At 39.0% G+C, this 18,921-nt stretch overlaps 1 protein-coding gene and 1 non-coding gene across 3 annotated transcripts in view; one reads left to right on the plus strand and one right to left on the minus strand.

Moving 5' to 3' along the window:
- CUL4B (cullin 4B) overlaps nucleotides 1-17,396 on the minus strand; it is a 38,956-nt gene extending 21,560 nt beyond the window's left edge. For both annotated transcript variants that reach the window (XM_030806888.1, XM_030806887.1), the window contains exons 1-7: nucleotides 17,231-17,396; nucleotides 15,940-16,482; nucleotides 13,787-13,902; nucleotides 2,917-3,020; nucleotides 2,329-2,398; nucleotides 1,221-1,294; nucleotides 256-418 (exon numbers count right to left, since the gene is read on the minus strand). In XM_030806888.1, the coding sequence (XP_030662748.1) occupies nucleotides 256-418; nucleotides 1,221-1,294; nucleotides 2,329-2,398; nucleotides 2,917-3,020; nucleotides 13,787-13,902; nucleotides 15,940-16,482; nucleotides 17,231-17,258 (1,098 nt within the window). In that variant the 5' untranslated portion in view covers nucleotides 17,259-17,396. The remainder of the gene's footprint in view (nucleotides 1-255; nucleotides 419-1,220; nucleotides 1,295-2,328; nucleotides 2,399-2,916; nucleotides 3,021-13,786; nucleotides 13,903-15,939; nucleotides 16,483-17,230) is intronic.
- On the plus strand, nucleotides 90-191 carry LOC115833471. Its single transcript, XR_004028902.1, has one exon. It is a non-coding gene; the product is annotated as a small nucleolar RNA U13 (small nucleolar RNA).
- Nucleotides 17,397-18,921: the final 1,525 nt, after the last annotated feature.

The following is an 18,921-nucleotide window of genomic DNA, read 5'->3' on the forward strand; positions in this document are numbered from 1 at the left end:
GAGATCATTTATTTAGCAAATATTTACTAAATGTCCTCTATGTCTATGTAAACAGCATTATGAATTTGGTTTTTAAACAACAAGCTAGGATCCTTTTGTAGTTTAGAAGCATGATGATTGGGTTTTTATGCTCATATGAGATGTGCTTCCTTCAAACCTTGTTATGACATCAGCACGTTACCTGTCTGATGTGGGGGGAAAAAAAAACTAGGAATAGCAATCAGCTCTGTATAGTATGTGTAGAAGTTAACTTACTTGCAAATCAGACAGCATGCTTAAAAGGCTTCGAAGTAAACTTCTATCAATTGCTTCACCATTCCTTTCCCTCTCAATCAAGAGAAGAATGCCATCAATTGTCTTATTCTGCACTTTCTGATCACTTATAATATGAGCCCTAAATAACTCCAGTCCCATGTCCCTAAAATAAAAAACAAATATAACCTAAATTAATTGACAATACCACTTCTGAAGAGGTTTGCTTAACTTCTTACCACATGTTCCCACGCTAATTAGGGCTCCAGGGCTTTGAAGCAGCAATTGTCAAAAAATAACATCCACACATTTAATTTTGAATAACATTATTAGATTAAAGCACACAGGAAACTCATTTTGTCTTTACTGAGAATTGAAGCTAAATTCCTATTTTCCTCCATAACTAAGTTTTGTTGTATTATTTCTTTTTGTGGATTTCTTCCTTGCTCAAATCAACAGACAAAATTAGTTCAAAGACATAAAACAGTTTTCACTGTACTGGTATTGAAAGCTTATTTGGTTATTTATCAACTGGTTTCAATACTAAAGAATCAGTGAATTCTGATCATTGCTGTAGGCAGATGATAGGTACATGGGGGGGGGGAAGAGTTCATGATACTATTCTGTTTTCATGTATACATGGACTTTTCCATAATGTTAAATGAGTGAACTCTTGATGATCAGCAACAAAATGAATCACAATCATAGACATTCCAGAGCAAACTTTAGTCCCCTTGGCTAACAAAAAACTTCTTCATAAATTAATACATGCCCAGGGAATGTTAGCTATCTTCAATATTAGCATAGGCAACATATTATTAGGAAGATAAAACTGCTACAAAGGAAAGTCTAGAAGCCAAATGTGAATTTTTAGAATATTTACAGTATAGCTTATACTCTTTCATTAGTGTAATTAAGATTTGAATATGATTTGGAACAATCTTTTCATGTTTTTCTGGTATCCTTACCAAATGGAGGGTAGCATTGAATTCTGAAGAACGTAAGTTCTATCCAGAAACAAAAAAATGCTCCTAATCATGATCTGCCAATGAAAAAAAAAGAAATCAGACAAGTTTTGTATGTTGTGAAGCTGAAATATTTGCTTTCAATAAGAATAAAACTGAAGGGTTTGTCTGTATATATATTAGATTACTAACATCAAACATGCAGATAAACACATCTATCTGAAAATATACCCATATCGTTTTTATTATTCAACAGTCTTAATCCTTTTTGTGTTTTCTAGAAAAAAGACAGTTAAAATGGCCCTCTGACTTACTACTTGAAAAGTAACTGAAAATAATAACAGAGAATCAAGGGGACACTCATATAATTCTTCCTGCGCCACAGTGCTAGGGAATGAAGCTGCCTTACATTCTACATGTGAGGGGTTTTTTTGGCAGGGGGTGGGGGTGGGTGGGGGTGATGGATTTTAAGATTTTAATCTGTAGAATATAAGGTATAAACCAGATTAAGAAAAATGGAAAAGGTTGTCATCTGAATAAACTAAAACACAGGACCATCAGGCACCTTCACAGGTAATCAAACAGTGGACAGGATAACCATCAAGAGAGAAAAAAAATAAGAGTGACAGACGAAATGTAGCTTTTTAATGAATGAGATAAATACATTTTTGGTAAGTGTGACAAAAATAAAAATGAACCTAAGGTGCAAGACATTTTGAAATGCAGGTTTACCTATAACTTGTGGTTTTAAAATAGAAAACTCAACCAAAACTAGTTTCCAATTCAGAAAAGGAACTTGGGAGGAAGAGTGGGAGGGGGGCGAGGGATAAAAGACTACAGTGGTGCAATGTATACTGCTCTGGTGAAGGGTGCACCCAAATCTCACAAATCACCACTAAGGAACTTACTCATGTAACCAAATGTCACCTGTACCCCAATAACTTACGGGAAAATAAAAAATAATAAATAAAAAAAAGAAAAAGAAAAGGAACAGATATTGCAGCAATCTCCCTATTGCTAAGTTTTAAAAACTAACACTCCTGTATTTGAAGAAATGTTTTTAACTATTAATACAATGTTTAGCCGAAATACAATACTTTTTCCAGCTTACCATTTGTCTGCAATGGTTTTGCCAGCATCTATCAATCTTCTTTAAAAAAAGAACGCTATCCAATGAATCCCTGAAACATATGTTAAGGATATTTTAAAGCGTTTGGTACAAGTCATATGTGCCATGTGACAGACAGCACATTAGTCTTAAACATGAATACCTTGCACACTAAGTGAAACTAAATGGCACTTGATTATGCACCAAAGTGCTATTTCCTAATTTGTAAAAGAAAAAAAAACATAGTTTATACTAAAAAACACCTTTAAAAACAAGTTTTACACATAACCGAACATCATGTTTTTAGTTTACGATTTCCCTTAGGAGATTATTTTTCCTCAAGTGGAAATCTGTTAGGGCAAAAAGGGTAAAGACATAAGGACATCTTATTTACATGAATACCACATGTAGTTCTGGACACGAATTAAGGCTGAGAAGTCAAAATGTGTTTCTTTCTCGAGAAACACAAGGCATAAAAAATGACAAACCTACAAAATACAGGCATTCTACTTCAAGCTGGGTTAAACAGTGAGGGGTCGGGACGGAGAGGAAGACAAAACTATTCACGATTTTTTGTTTTAAAAAGGATATTCTCTGAATTGATGAATCTGTGCTTTGATGTGATCTTCACAGATCTGTCTCAGCTGTTTGTACAAGTTTGCAGAAATCTTGTAAGAACAGAGATTTTCTACAGCCTGCAAGGTTAAACACATACTTTCTTAAGGAGAGGATGAAGGATTTCTCAACTATTTACATCAGATTCTTATTGATATTCCTACCACATCAGCTTATTAAAAGGGGTTATTCATCCACTTAAAACACAAGGTAAAACAACAAAATATATCAATGTGGATGGCAAACTTTCTCATAACCAATGCACTGTATCAAAAAAGAACAAATTACAGGTTTGGCATCTTTAATCTAAAAATCTGAAATCCAAAACGCTCAAAAATCTGAAACTTTTTGAGTGCCAACATGCTGCTCAAAGAAAATCCTACTTGGGCTGAGTGCAGTGATTCATGCCTGTAATCCCAACATTTTGGGGGGCCAAGGTGAGAGGATTGCTTGATGCCAGGCTAGAACAGCCTAGGCAACTGTGATGGTTAATAATGAGTGTCAACTTGATTGGATTGAAGGATACAAAGTATTGATCCTGGGTGTGTCTGTGAGGGTGCTGCCAAAAGAGATTAACATTTGAGTCAGTGGGCTGGGGAAGGCAGATCCACCCTTAACCTGGTGGGCACAATCTAATCAGCTTCCAGTGAATATAAAGCAGGCCAAAAAAAGTGAAAAGGAGAGAAGGGCCTAGCCTCCCAGCCTACATCTTTCTCTCATGCTGGATGCTTCCTGCCCTCGAACATCAGACTCCAAGTTCTTCAGTTTTGGGAATCAACCTGGCTCTCCTTACTCCTCAGCTTGCAGACAGCCTATTGTGGGACCTTGTGATCGTGTAAGTTAACACTTAATAAACTCCCCTTTATATATATCTCCTACTAGTTCTGTAGTTCTGTCCCTCTAAGAAAACCCTGACTAATACAGAAACAAAGCAAGACTCCATCTCTACAAAAAATTTAAAAATTAGCTGGGCCCAGTGGTGTGCACCTGTAGTCCCAGCTATTCAGGAGGCTGAGGCAGGAGGATCACTTGAGCCCAGGAGTTCAAGGTTGAAGTGAACCATGATTACACCACTGCACTCTAGCCTGGGGACAAAGTGAGACCTTGTCTCAAAAATAAAAAAGCTGTCTTATTTAAAATGTTAATAATTTTCACAAGCAGGGCTTCATTTTGGGTTTAAAAAAGAATTTCACCTATTCTCTATGTATCAGATGGGTCGGGCAGTCCTACTACAATTGAATTAAAATTTACTTAAACGTTCTTGAATTTTCCTGAACAGAACAAAGCAGAAATTATTGCTAGCAGTATGATAATGAGTATGATATAATACCAAGGAATTTTCTCCAACATTTCAGTTTAAGAATAGTTAAATATAGATTTTAAAATTTGTAACTGGGCGCAGTGGCTCATGCCTGTAATCCCAGCGGTTTAGGAGGCTGAGGTGGGCGGATCACTTGAGGTCAGGAGTTCAAAATCAGCCTGGCCAACATAGTGAAACCCCGTCTCCACTAAAAATACAAAAATTAGCCGGACATGGTGGTGCACGCCTGTAATCCCAGCTACTCAGGAGGCTGAGGCAGGAGAATCTCTTGAACCCAGGAGGTGGAGGGTGCAGTGAGCCGAGATCACACCACTGCACTCCGGTCTGGGCAACAGAGAGAGACTCCATCTCAAAAAGGAATAAAATAAAAAATAAATAAAATTTGTACAACTGAATTAACACCAATTACAAAAGAAATAACTGCATTTTTACTTCACTTTAATAACTGAATTGGTCTTCTTTTATACTCAGATTCCAGAAGGATGACCTTCAGATTTCAGTAAGTTTCCTGTTATGCATATATAAAAGACTTGCAAATTTAAAACAACAGGCATGGTAAAACTCTTTGGGAAAACTCTGATATAATCTATAATTCCAAGTGGTAATGACTTAAATGTAACACCAGCATTCCTTTCTCACCACAACAGAAGAAAAAAATTCCATTAAAATGGACTCTAGGGGGGCATCCAAGTTCTGTGGGTTGGAGTGGAATTTTAAAAATATGTAGTTAGAAGTCACATTCCCAATATGCAGGTCCAGTAAATAAATTAGCAAATGAAAAGAAAGCTTGGCAGAGCGTGGTGGCTCACGCCTGTAATCCCAGCACTTTGGGAGGCCAAGGCGGGCAGATCATGAGGTCAGGAGTTCGAGACCAGTCTGACTAACATAGTGAAACCCTGTCTCTACTAAAAATACAAAAATTAGCCGGGTGTGGTGGTGTGCACCAGCTACTCGGGAGGCTGAGGCAGGAGAATCTCATCAACCCGGGAGGTGGAGGTTGCAGTGAGCCGAGATTGTGCCATTGCATTCCAGCCCAGGCAACAGTGTGAGACTCTGTCTCGAGAAGAGAAAAGAGAAGAGAAGAGAAGAGAAGAGAAGAGAAGAGAAGAGAAGAGAAGAGAAGAGAAGAGAAGAGCTTAAAGGAAACCTCTTACACCACAAGAGACAAGTCACCACACCTCATCAGGAAACAGCAGGCCAATTAGATTGGGCAGCTATGGAGGAGTAAGAAGGCTGAGACCCTGCTGGACTGCCCACTTTTCATGTGACCTGGGGCTAGGCCACAAATGCTTAAGGGAATTTACATGTATTTCATGTGCCTCTCTGTTCACACGGGTCCTTTGTGGACTGTCCCCCTTCCACCTTTAGTATTCCTCTCATTGTATCTCACCGTTCCTTCTGAATGACTGTTTTCTCAGCATTTCTTATCTCTCTGTTTAGATTCTGTCATATGACTTAGTGCGTACTTCATCTTTCCACACTGCACACTTCCAGTACTTCTCTAAGTCCTATTTATCCCATTTCCTTCTGCTATGTTCCCTTCTCACATAAAACAGTTCTTGGCACATCTACTTATCTTCTCACACAAGATACCATATTCCCTTACTACTCAATTAGGTCCCACTTCTTCCAATAAGTTCTTCTTAATTGACTCAGCTACCAGTGACTCACATGGCACTCGCACCCATCATACCACACTAATTTAGTCATTGAGTCAACACTATTTATCTCCCAACCACTGGACACCTCTTACACAAAACTACTTATCTTTTTATGTGTATATCTTGTCTCTCTGACTCCTTAATGACAGAAAAACATTGTGTGGTCATCTATCTATAAATTCTTTAATACTTTTTAAGCTTTGAACCAAGTGAATACATGAAGTATTCAAAAAAATCTCTAGCAATGTGTCCTGCACATAGAAAGGGCTTCTAGTATGAGAAAAGCTGCCAGAAAACGTGTAATTACGATTGAGTGTGCTAGATGCTATGATGAGGATAAGCAGAGAGATGAGGCCCCTAACCCAGCATTTAGGGGAGGGCAAGTCAGAAAAGCCTTCCTGGGAAGAGGTAAAGGGACAGAGTCCCAAAGACCCACAGGGAAACAGATAAAAAGTTAGTGGAAATAGTGAGAAATCGAGAATTAAGCTGGGCTTTACAGCACAGAGTCTCTCACCTGTGTTTAGCTGGAGGGTGGTTTAAGAACTTTAAGGCAAGAAAGGCAGGAGCATCTAAGGTAAGTTTTGAGGTCAAGTTCGGAGGGAACATTCTGTTTTTCTAATTTAGCCTTGACTGCTTAAGCTATAGACCGGATCTAGTCATTTTCCTTCCTCAACAACCTTCCATCAAGCTTTTCCTGTACTGTGATGGGGCAATCTCGTAATAGGTATAAATAAACAAACAAAAAGAACTATCTGGTACATGGTCTGCTATCATTTATGTAAAAAAGGGACAAAATAAAAACATACACAGTCGTTTTACGTATATAAAACACCTCTGGAAAGATATCCAAAAAACTAATAATGTCTGTCACAAAGAGCACTAACTAACTAGGGGACTGGAGGATGGGGTGGAAGTGAGACTTTTCACTACGTGCTCTGCAATACTTTCGGGGCTTTGAACCAGAGGAATATATTAAGTATTCAAAAAACTTAAATACTTGCCTTCCCCAATAAAAGCCTAACTTCCCCACCACCATACTTTTAAGCATGGCGTTGAAGGCGAATCTTACCACTTCCATCTCATGTCTGATTATAACTTTTTTTTTCTTTTTTTTTAGATGGAGTCTTGCTCCGTCACCCAGACTGGGGTGCAATCTTGGCTCAGTGCAACCTCTGCCTCCAGGTTCAAGTGGTTCTCCTGCTTCAGCCTCTCAAGTAGCTGGGATTACAGGCATGCACCGCCACACTCAGCTAGGTTTTTTTGTATTTTTAGTAGAGATGGGGTTTCACCATGTTGGCCAGGCTAGTCTCGAATTCCTGACTTCAAGTGAACTGTTCACCTCAGCCTCCCAAAGTGCTGGATTACATGCATGAGCCACCTTGGCCACCCCTGACTATAACCTTTCACACATCCTTTGATCCAAATACTCTACTTTTCTCACTTTTGGGCAAGATTTGGAGTGGTGTCTCTAAAACAGTGGCTTCCAAAATGTTTTGACCCAAAGCCACAGTAGGAAATCTAATGTCACAATCCATCATACATAAATTTATGTAACTAAAATAAAATCTTAACGAACCTACACATCATTACTCTATGTGATGCATTCTGATATTTGCTATTTCATTTCTTTTTAAAAAATGCTGGTCACAAACTATTAATTTCATGAACCTATTAGAACTTAAGTAACTTAGGGTAGGTACTTATGCTCTCTTACTTACTAGTACTAAGTGCTTTCCACAACCCCAAGGTATCAGTCCAGTTTTGGACACAGTAAGCAGTCATGGATTGAACAAGGAATGACTGTTTACTAAGTACTCTTCATCCTATTACATGCTGGGATGGAAACAGGAATAAGGTGTTTGAGATAAGCTCTATTTTACTCTAGATCTTTGAAACGTACTTTTAGAAATACATTATTTTAAATATTATGTATTTATTATTTATGTATTTTTACATATTATGCAGTTTTATTTAAATATTATGTATTATGTATTTTCACACAGTATGCATTACATATTTATTATTTAAATATTATGTATTATTTATGTATTTTTACATATTATGCATTATGTATTTATTATTTACACTAATAAAACACTTTGGGAATCTCTGGAAGTAACCTCTTGCCTCACAAACAACTATTTGTAATGAACAGATTCTAGATAACTGCAACCTCTGCCTCCTGGGTTCAAGCGATTCTCATGCCTTAGCCTCCCCAGTAGCTCGGATTACAGACACGTGCCACCACACCTGGCTGAATTTTGTATTTTTGGTAGAGACTGGGTTTCACCATGTTGGCCAAGCTGGTCTTGAATGCCTGACCTCATGTGATCCGCCCACCTTGGCCTCCCAAAGTGTTGGGATTTCAGGCGTCAGCCACCGCACCCAGCCTTACAAGTATTTTTAATAAAACTATCTTTTTACTTAAGCTCCCACTAATTACCAGTAAATATGCTGCCTTAAATCCTTTGAAGGTACTTAGGTATAAAATACAGGCATTCTAGCAAGCTTCTAACCCTTATTCTTCCAAATCCCAGCCCTTCCCCTCCAAAATCCACAGGATACATAAAAAATGTGTCTTTCTTCGCAAGGATGAGCTAAAAAAAAGTGTCTGAAAAAAAAAACACACTCAAAAAAATATATATAAACGTGTAGCAAATGACATATGCAAATATTTACTGAACAACAGACAATAAAAAAGATACTGAATTTTTCCACCAGGGTGTTGAACTCTGGTCACTGGTCTAAGGAGTGGAGTCTTATTTTTCAAGCTATGTTTACAGATAGTAAGTAAAGCACATAACAAAAATTCAACAACTGATATAGCAATAAGATCTACACTATCTCTCTCTTTATGTCAAGTAAAAATGGCTAAGATACTCTAAATATTCAAAAACTAAGAATCTGCTTAAAGGAAACCAACTATACAATGAAACCTAAACTCCTTTTCTTTTTACTTCCAGTAAACAGGGCTTAAACAAGACTGAAAATTATCAAGGACTAAGAGTTTGTAAGTGCACATTTTAAAATTTTTTACTATTTAATAATCTATTGTATATTTCAAAATAACAAAAAGTAGAATTTTAGTTGTACATTTTAAAAAACAGCAACAATAGTACTGATTAACGATTCAGTAAAAAGAGAAATACATAATACATAATAGACTAAGCTTTAAGACATCAACAGTGTGACAAAAGTTACATAGACTCCAACAGCTAGTCATCAACAATGCTAAGAATCTGACTGCTTTCTTATAATCATTGACTGCTTAAGCAACCAGATTTTACAATTGATAATAACCTATACTATTTGATTCTAGTCCTGTGGTCATCTACTCTATAAATGAATTGTTAATAGAAAGGTTCATCATTTAAGGTTTATTTCACAAAAAGGTAACTACAGTTCCCATTATTAATAATAAATAAAATTATTTTCATCAGAATTGAAGTATGGACTAGGCTTGACTTTAAAAATAGCTAGAGATTTATAGGAAAGATAAATGTTACACGCTCCTGTACAAACTTTCAGCATCTCCAAAAAAGGTAGCTGATCTTAAACACTGTACTAGGCCAGGCATGGTGGCCCATGCCTATAAGCCTGGCACTTTGGGAGGCCAAGGCGGGACAACTGCTTGAGGCCAGGAGTTCGAGAACAGCCTGGGCAACATAGCAAGACCCCCATATTTCTATTTAAACAAAACAAAACAAAACACTGCAGCTACTCATACAAAAGTTGATAACATGAGCTCATAATAGGATTATCAAAATAATCCTATTTAAAATATTACCTATTAATAGTAAAAAACTCACACCAAAACCAAAATTCCAACTGTACGATACCACATGTGAAAACAAGACACATTCTTTTTAAGCGTAGAGGGACGCTGTTCCTAGAGAGTTCCTGTCTTTTTCTATTATTTTTTCAATTTCGCTAATGGTGTCTACTGAAGCACATTTGGAATGTAATCTATTTATCAGCCAGCTGCTGTGGGCCAATGTAGATTTAGAATTTAAAATCGTGTGGCTTCAGAGCTCTAAAATAAAATGTAATTTTAAAATAAAGATTTCTTTTCTAAAGACTCAAATATCTACTATCATTGATGACACATAACAATATACAGCAGGGACTGTGATAATTACTTTTTTGCAATATTTCATTTACGTCTAAAAAACCCTGCCATATAGGTAGCCGTTAGTCTCACCATCTTGTAAATGAGGAAACCAAGACTTAGAGAAGTAACTCGCCCAAAGTTATATGATGAGTGACAGATCTGTAACCTAAGGCAGGCTGAACAGCTCAAAAGTCAGTGCATTTAATCAGTCTTATTTGTAGTCAATCAAAAACAAGCACGCAAACAAACAAAACAGTCAAATGAAAACATTAATCACTGCCTCACACCCACAGGATCTCAAGGTTGTCAAGGAAAGATAATTTTAAAACTCAGGTCCAATTCCAATTTAAAATTACTTTAAAAAGACAATGTTTGCTTACTGCAAGTGTACTTAGAACAGCATGTTCTTTTATAGAAATTAAAAACTTAGTAGGCAGTACATGCAACCCACACTAGGGACTTCCATACTTAAAGCTTTAAAGCAAAATGTTTTTTCATGCAGAAGTAAGTTCTAAGTAGATATATGCCCGTAAGTGTTTACCTCAGAGAAAGAGGGTGGGACAGGGGTTTGGAGAACTTTTGTATAACTACATATTTCCACATTATTTCAATTTTAGAAGAGTACTTTTTCTTATTTATTTCCCACTCAGGTAGATTGAGAGAGTACTTCTAATTACGTTTCAATAAGTCAAAATCAAACAAGCACCTGAAGTCCAGATTATATGAAATAGCTTTACCTCCTTTATCCTCCTGTTTGAACTTGAACATCTCAAAATAATCTTTCTGAGAACAATCCAAAGGAACATTTATAAAATTAAGGTCAAAAACAGTAAAAGAGCTAAAAACCAATGCTTTTGAATTCATTATAGCAAAAGCAGTAAGGTATTATGAAAAATGCAAACAGTGAAGTTATAAGACTTGTGACTAGGCTAAAGAAATGCAACTGAACAACAGCAGGTAAAACTTACGAAGTACAAGAAAACAAAAACAAAAGATGCAAGCTCTATGCTCTTGAAAGAAAAAGATTTAACAGAATCAATATATCAGGAAAAGTATTTTCAAATCAAAAGCTCTGGAAAAATATTCAAGGTAAAGTAAATAGGGTTAATTAATAACCACAATAAACATTTGTTATAAATATGGAATATATAAAATATTACTGAAATTAAATATGCTGTATACCAGCATATCCAAATAAACACCATATACTATCCAAATAAACACCACTTATGCATGCACAAATAAAAATACTACTAAAATGATAAAGAGCTTTTTCCCTAAAGTAAAACAATTTAATTGTTTCAAACACTGCACTACAGTGGTTTTCAAAGTACCAGGGTATAGTAGTGAGGTGGTACAGGGGTAAACGTGCAACGAACTAGAAATCCAGCACCTCAGTTTGAGTTGCCCCTGCTCTGCCAATATGTGACTCTGGGCAGGTTACTCAACTTCTCTGAGACTCAGTCTCATCAATAAAGTGGGGATAGGCCAGGCGCGGTGGCTCACACCTGTAATCTCAGCACCCTGGGAGGTGGAGGTGGGTGGATCACTTGAGGTCAGGAGTTCGAGATCAGCCCAGCCAACATGGTGAAACCCTGTCTCTACTAAAAATACAAAAACTAGCAGGGCGTGGTGGCAGGCGCCTGTAATTCCAGCTACTTGGGAAGCTGAGGCAAGATCACTTGAGCCCGGGAGGTGGGGGTTGCAGTGAGCCAAGATCACGCCACTGCACTCCAGCCTGAGTGACATAGCAAGACTCCATCTCAAAAAAAAAAAAAGAAAGAAAAAAGTGGGGATAGTAACTACTACCCTACGTACTCCAGAAAGGGTTTCCATAATGCTTATATGAGATAATACAAGATGAATCCCCTTTGCAGGCTGTCACGAACACCACAAAGAAAAAATATTGGACCACATGCTCTCTTAAGGCCTTTCCAAGTCAGTTTCATATTTTGGCTTTTATTGTTGTACATTTTAGGAGACGCATATATAATATGCCAAAAAAGCCATATGAAATGGGCTTATTCTTAATAGCCTAGTACTACAACTACTAGCTGACATTTGCATAGCATTACAATGCTTATAATGTTACATGGCATTATTACTATGTGTTGTGCACTGATTTGAGCATTTTGCGTGTACTGACTAATTTTCACAGCAACAGAAACTGGTGATCTCAATTGACATACTACAAGTGAAGAAGCTATACTGTGGCTTGTAAAAAAGTTTGACTCGTGATATCATCTTATATTTATAAGATTATAGTGCCTGGAGGTGTTTTCCACAAATATCTTATTTGATTCTTATCAGCAACCTTGTGAGATAGGTAGGGCAAATTATTATTTCCTCTACTTTAGAGAGAAGGAAATTTAAATTGAGAGTGACGGCTGGGTTTGGTAGCTCACGCCTGTAATCTCAGCACCTTGGGAGGTTGAGGTGACAAGACTGATGTAGCCCTGGAGTTCAAGACCAGCCTGGGCAACATAGCAAGACCCATATCTCTTAGAAAAACAGGAAAAAAACTGAGAGGGCTTTAGTACCTGGCCCAAGATTACGAGGGTAACAGCAGTCAAAACTAGATCCCAAACTCATCTTCTGACTCCTAATCCGGGATTTGCCCATCACCATACTAGCTCTGCAACTAAAATATACAAATACTGATAAATCAAACCAACATAATTTCTTACAAGGTACTCATCAATACAAAAATTCAAGCTATTGTACTCTGAAGTATCTTTTTTTTTTTTTTTTTTTTTTTAAGATGGAGTTTCACTCTTGTTGCCCAGGCTGGAATGCAATGGTGCGATCTTGGCTCACCGCAACCTCTACCTCCTGGGTTCAGGCGATTCTCCTGCCTCCGCCTCCTGAGTAGCTGGGATTACAGGCATGCACCACAATGCCTGGCTAATTTTGTATTTTTAGTAGAGACGGGGTTTCTCCATGTTGGTCAGGCTGGTCTCGAACTCCTGACCTCAGGTGATCTGCCAGCCTTGGCCTCCCAAAGTGCTGGGATTACAGGTGTGAGCCACCGTGCCCGGCCTGAAGTATCTTTTAATACCAAATCCCTGACACTCTACTGAAAGTAACTTCTTGAATTGGTTGTGTGTCAAATACACAGTAGGGAAAAATTTCTTGGTAGCAAGAGATTGCCCTTAGTAACTGCCCTTAACATTACTTTTAAGTGTAGGGACCCATTTGCTAAGTAAAGAATCTGAACCTCAGACTAAGCTGCTGGACTACAAACTGCTACTCATTTCTGGGCTAAGGTGCATCTTGTAGCCCAGGTATTAGAAAAATGTAAAGAACAAGAAAAAGAAATGGCAAAGTCTACTATTAAGAAGGAGGTAGAATAAAGGATATGAATAATATCTGCATGTCTTGAGGCCTTTCCTATGGGTAGGTAACACAACTAAGAAACAATTATCACAATAGAATGACATGTCACCAGAAATCATCTTTGGGATTCATGCTATAGGATTACATTATAGGTAGAACTTCTATTACACCAAGGTACACGTAACTGTAATTCCTTATCAGAGGGGTCAAAGATAAGCACAACTTATACCGGTATGACTGTACCCATGGTTTATGTGAGAATATGTGGTCTAATTATAGAGTTCATCAATTAATGGAGAAACTAAAATTAGAAGGGAACCAAAAGTCTACTTAAGAACCTATTTCAGAAAGCAAAATCCATATACATCCCACCTCAATTTATGTTAATCAAATCTGGTTATGCATATTAATACATACCTGGTAGAGTTCTTCTAAATTGTACTTAATTGAAGTACTATTCTGAATAGCTTCCACTGCTTCTTTCAGTTTTTGCCAGGTTTCATCTGTGTAGTTTTCTGGTAATTTAGGCTTATCTAGATGATATGTAAAAGGTTGGTATCAGAATACCATGTCAGATATAGTAACCACAAGATCCATAAAATACAATAGCATTACTATTTTTAGGGTAAATTGTGATCTTTATAACTATTACACCTAATCATTAAAGTAACCACTGTATTTAAGCTTAATATAAAGAATAAAATTTGAAATGCCATAATACTGTTTAAGTCATTTTGACTCACCTATTAAAACTGAAGGTGAGGTTTTTCTCCTATTGATTGTATTGCTTCAAAAAAATAAAAATTCAAGAATGACCATAAAAAATAACAATCCTGATCTTATTTCATCATGTGTAAAACCTAAGTCGACAGGAATTTTTAACCTGAGATTTAAAGTACTGTCTATGTGCAAGGTACTTTATAAGCCTCTTAATCTTCCCAACAATACCCTGAGGAATCTATTTTACAACCGAGGAAACTGAGGCTGGAACTCATTTAGTAAGCTTGCCCAAGGTCATCATAGCTAGTCAATGGCAAAGCTGGGATTCTAATTCAGGTCTGTTTGACCCCCAAATTTATGCAGCATCTATAGAAACGGAAACAACTCAGGTTTTAAACTACATTTAGGAGCAGAGTGAAATTTTTAAAGATTGAAAGAAATGACTCCAGAAACCATGTCGCATTTTCAGAATAGAAAGAAACATCTTACTCTAGGCTTTAAACTTCACTGACTAGCAATGAGTGTGGGGAAAAAAGTTTTAATTAGAACATCCAAATGCCTTAATGATATGCTTTTATTTTAGGAGGGAGAGAAAAAAATCTCTGAAACCAATTTGAAAATGCAACCAGGATCATAACTCATTTAAAAATCTTTAGCTATAAAATCCATATATTTTTAAGTGAAATAATGAAAACGTTAGTCAATTACAATTCATATTGACTTCAGAAAGCTCTACTATTAAATCAGAAACTGAGAGCCTGGGTATGGGAAGGTAGTGATATAAAAAAGAAAGGGTTAAAAATAGACAACACCATAGCCCTCTGCTTGGGACAAAATAGAGCATATTCCTGATTTCCACACAATGTTAAAAACACAAGCATAGAGAACCTAATCTTCTCAATACTAATATTCAGCCACAAAGCACTTATCTCATAAATATTACTTAAGTTCATTCATTTACTTCTCTGTTTAATAAACACTGTAGCACTGATTACCTGGCAGTCAAGGGTGTTGAAAAAGTAAGTCAGAAAAACAGAAACACATTCAACAGATAAAAATTAATTCAGCTCAAATACATTTTTAAAAATTGCTGATTTTATATTTGCATCAATGTATTCATAATACTCTCCTCACATATCTCAAACACGGTCTTAACAAATTTTCCTAAAAGCTGCAGGTCGACACTTTAAAATTCATTTTAGTGATGGAAAAAATAGATGTAGTAATTGTTCCTATCTTTAGACTAGTGGTACACAGAGCTACTACTGTGTATACACAATGTTTTTCACTTTCAAACCCTACCTTTGGAAAGAAATGCAGAGAAAATAAATTTTTCTTCAAATACTGCTTCCAAATGAGTTTCATGAATACAGTATAAATCTAATTATAAATCTTATTTGAGCATAAAAAGATCACTATTGCTACCTGCATTTCTAGGCACTGGATAATGTGGCCTACTGAAGCATAAAAATAAAAATCCCAGCAGTGCCAAGGCTCGCTATGCACCTGAAATAAATAAACCTCTTTAGAATACAAATTTCTCACCTGTAAAATCCGGATCAATCATACCGATTGTCAGTGTTATAGGGAATAACAGATTAAATACAATAGGTTGAAAAAGACCTCAAAATACTGCATAGAAACACCCCGGTGTATGCTTCAGCACAAGGATCCTAACCACCCCCGGAAAATGAACCCTCCACCAAAAAAGGACCTCCCCTCCACCTCATTGATTATGCATAAAACATTAGGCCACCTCCAAACTGTTTAATATATTAACATAAATACAGCACGTGACCCCTCGAGTGTCAAATCCTTATTAGGTGATTATGGATTTTGGTCTTGGTTACCTTTAAAGTTCTTGATCACTAACTTCTTAGCAGAGCCAGGCTTGCTGTTAGCAAAGCTAGAGACGGTGGTAGAAGATTTGGCTAGGCCGTTTGCATGATGCACCGAAGCCACAGAAGAGATTAATATACTCTTATTTTTAAGTTGCTGCTGCTGAGATGTTGCAGCAGTTGGTGAAGATGAGGAGGAGGAGGAGGAGGATTCCTCAGCCATCTTCGCATCAAACCCTACAAACTCCAGGGTGTCTTCAAAACGCAGCTTCTTCTGTATCGGTACGTGGCTGGAAGCAGCCACTGAAACCCCCAGGCAGAAGGACGAGGTTGAAGGGGATGCCGAATCCCTGGGTTGTAAAGGAGGAGTGGAAGAGGAGGAAGAGGTGGAATCAAAGTCTTCTCTCTCGTTACTACTGTTACTGCTGCTACTGCTGCTGCTGTTTAACTTTCTCTTCTTGGCAGAGGTGGGCGGAGTGGTGCTGGTATTACCATCAGTGGCAGATCTGACCTCCTGAGCAGCAGCAGCAGCTGAGGGACTGGGGGAAGAAAAACCTGTTGGAAACATGAAAATAGCGGGGTCAACAGGCAGAGGAGCATCAAAAAGCTACGTTTATATGCCTGCGTGCGTGTAGGAGAGAAGGTGGCAATGCTAGAGGGGGAAGGGAAGAAAGAAGAGAGGAGAAACACAGAGGACGAGAAGGAAAGTGAAGGAGGGGGGGCTACACCGGGGGAATGGGAGGGTTTGGGAAGGCGGATAGGCTGACACCAGGAGTGAGCAGAACGAGGGGGGAGAGCGAATGAGGAGGCAGACAGGTAAACGGCCGTGCCGTCCCCCTCCCCTGCTTTTCGATCTCTCTCCCCCCCTTTCTGCAGGAGCGACTCAGCGAGTCTGTGAGGCTGCAGCTCCTCCTCCTTTTCTCCCTCTCCCTGGGAGGGGAGAAGCTGTGGTTGGGGGAAAGGGGGAGGGGGAAAGAACCAGGGCTTGTTATTGTCAATAGCACAAGAGGCTAAAGATGGCGCCATTTCCGGTCACGCGGCGCCGAGGGAGGGGCGGTGTCAACCTCAGGGAGTGGGGGTGAGGGAAGCGCTGCAGCCGCCCGGGGGGCGGGGGAGCTCGCGCGTGAGGGGGCGGCTGGAAAGGGGCGGCTAAAGTGCCCCAGACGCTCGCGCTAGTTCGCTCCTGCTCCCGCTCCCCTTCGCGCTCCCCTTTCCTGGCAGCGCCTTCCTTCCCTGGCCCACCGGGAACTCCCACTCCCTTCTTAACGGTCCCGCGGGAAGCTCCGCGCCGCAGCGCCCTTACCGGAAGTGACTGGGCAGACACTTTTCATAGCGCCCAGATCCCGAAGCCCCCAGGTCCGCAGGACTTGAGTGGGGGGGGGAAGGGGGGAGGGAGAAACTGGGGGGAAGAAAAGTGGATAGGAGGAGGGGGCGGGCCTTCGAGACACCTTCGGAGCTCCTGATTGGAGCTTTCTGAAGGCGAGGGGGTGGGGGGGTGGCGGGAGGAGCGGGAAGGAGCCTCGGGGGAGGGAAGGTAGTGACGGCGAGGGGCGGAGTGAGCTAGCTGGGAAAACGGAGGAGGAGGAAGAGGAGGAAGAGGAGGAGAGAGGGAGGGACGGAATAAAACGTAAGGGTCCGGGAGAATAGGAACTTTGAAAGAGATAAAAGAATAAGGAGTGGTTGCAAGGCTAGGGGAGTAACCCTAAATAGAGGAAAACATAATCATGCCATTATGCCCGCTGCTGGAGAGGAATGTCTCGATGTTAAGATAGGAAAGGAGGAGAAAACGAGCTAAGATAGGAAGAAAAGGACTTTTTGATTCGGTGCCGCTATAAATTGTTTCTGTTGTATCTCAGGGCACCACAGACCCAAGGCTGAATAAGGCTTGAATTTTGATGCCTTTTTCTTTCATGTAGCTGTAAATCCTTTTATCTTACTACCAGGAGCATTTTCTAAGCTGGCTGGCCAAATTAAGGGTGTATTCTAAGGCGAAGAAATAGGTAACTAACCCCTCACCCACCCAGCACTATGCCCAGGACCGTCCTAACCCCCGCTCTATCAGTCCTTAACTCAGTAATTTATAAACCAAACAAAGCTAAGACCCACTTCCTTCTTTTGCCAAATCTCAGTTTACGTGCTGTCCCAAAGGAGACATTTTAGAACAATATCGGCAAAAGTCAGTGTTTTCTACTAATGTCTTTCATGAGCCCACGCTTTACAGTTGAATACTGATTTTAAAAATCTTTAAATTTGGTTAAATTAGCAACAACAAACCTTGTAAATTCCCTGTTGGGAGTTTTTACTTAACCTTGGGGCATTCTCAGAGGGAGGTAACACAATATCAAAAACTAAATTTGCCAACCTGTTGATCATTCTAACTGCAAAAGCATTCAGTTAGCATGTATGGTAAGACTATGCAAGGTCTCTGCCCTTGAGAAGCCAGTAGGGGAAGATAGTTTCAAAACTAATTTCCATAACAATATTATGACACATATACAAAGTGCTGTCAGAAGAGGCAAAACAAGAAATTTGGGAGAAATCTGGAATAGGAAGAGTTCTACAGAGATTATGTTTATGCTGTGTCTCAAAGTGGGAGTTGCCAAAAAGACAAGAGGGAACAGGATGAAAGGCATTCTGGGGAATGGAAACAAGGGCAAAGCAAGGAGTGAAAGGGCCTGGCCTGTTTATGGAAACATGGAAAGTGCAGTGAGGCTGGGAAGTAGGATGTCTGGCTGGGAGTAAGGAAGATGAGGCTCAAAAGTGCCTGGCACACCAAGCCAAGAATTTGGAGTCTACTCTGTAGGTGATCATAGATAGTAGGGAGACAATCCAGCAAGCAGAGCTTTTACAAACCAAGGGTGACAGGATTGTGAGTGGAGTAAAAGCAGCTTGTATGGTATACCTTGCGATAGATGAATCAGAACCCTGCAAATAAATCAACTTTCTAACTTTGTTTAAACAGGCCCACTTGTTTTTGTGTCTTGAAAAGTCCCT

This window comes from Nomascus leucogenys, chromosome X (assembly GCF_006542625.1).
Source record: "Nomascus leucogenys isolate Asia chromosome X, Asia_NLE_v1, whole genome shotgun sequence".
Classification (NCBI taxonomy): Eukaryota; Metazoa; Chordata; class Mammalia; order Primates; family Hylobatidae; genus Nomascus; species Nomascus leucogenys.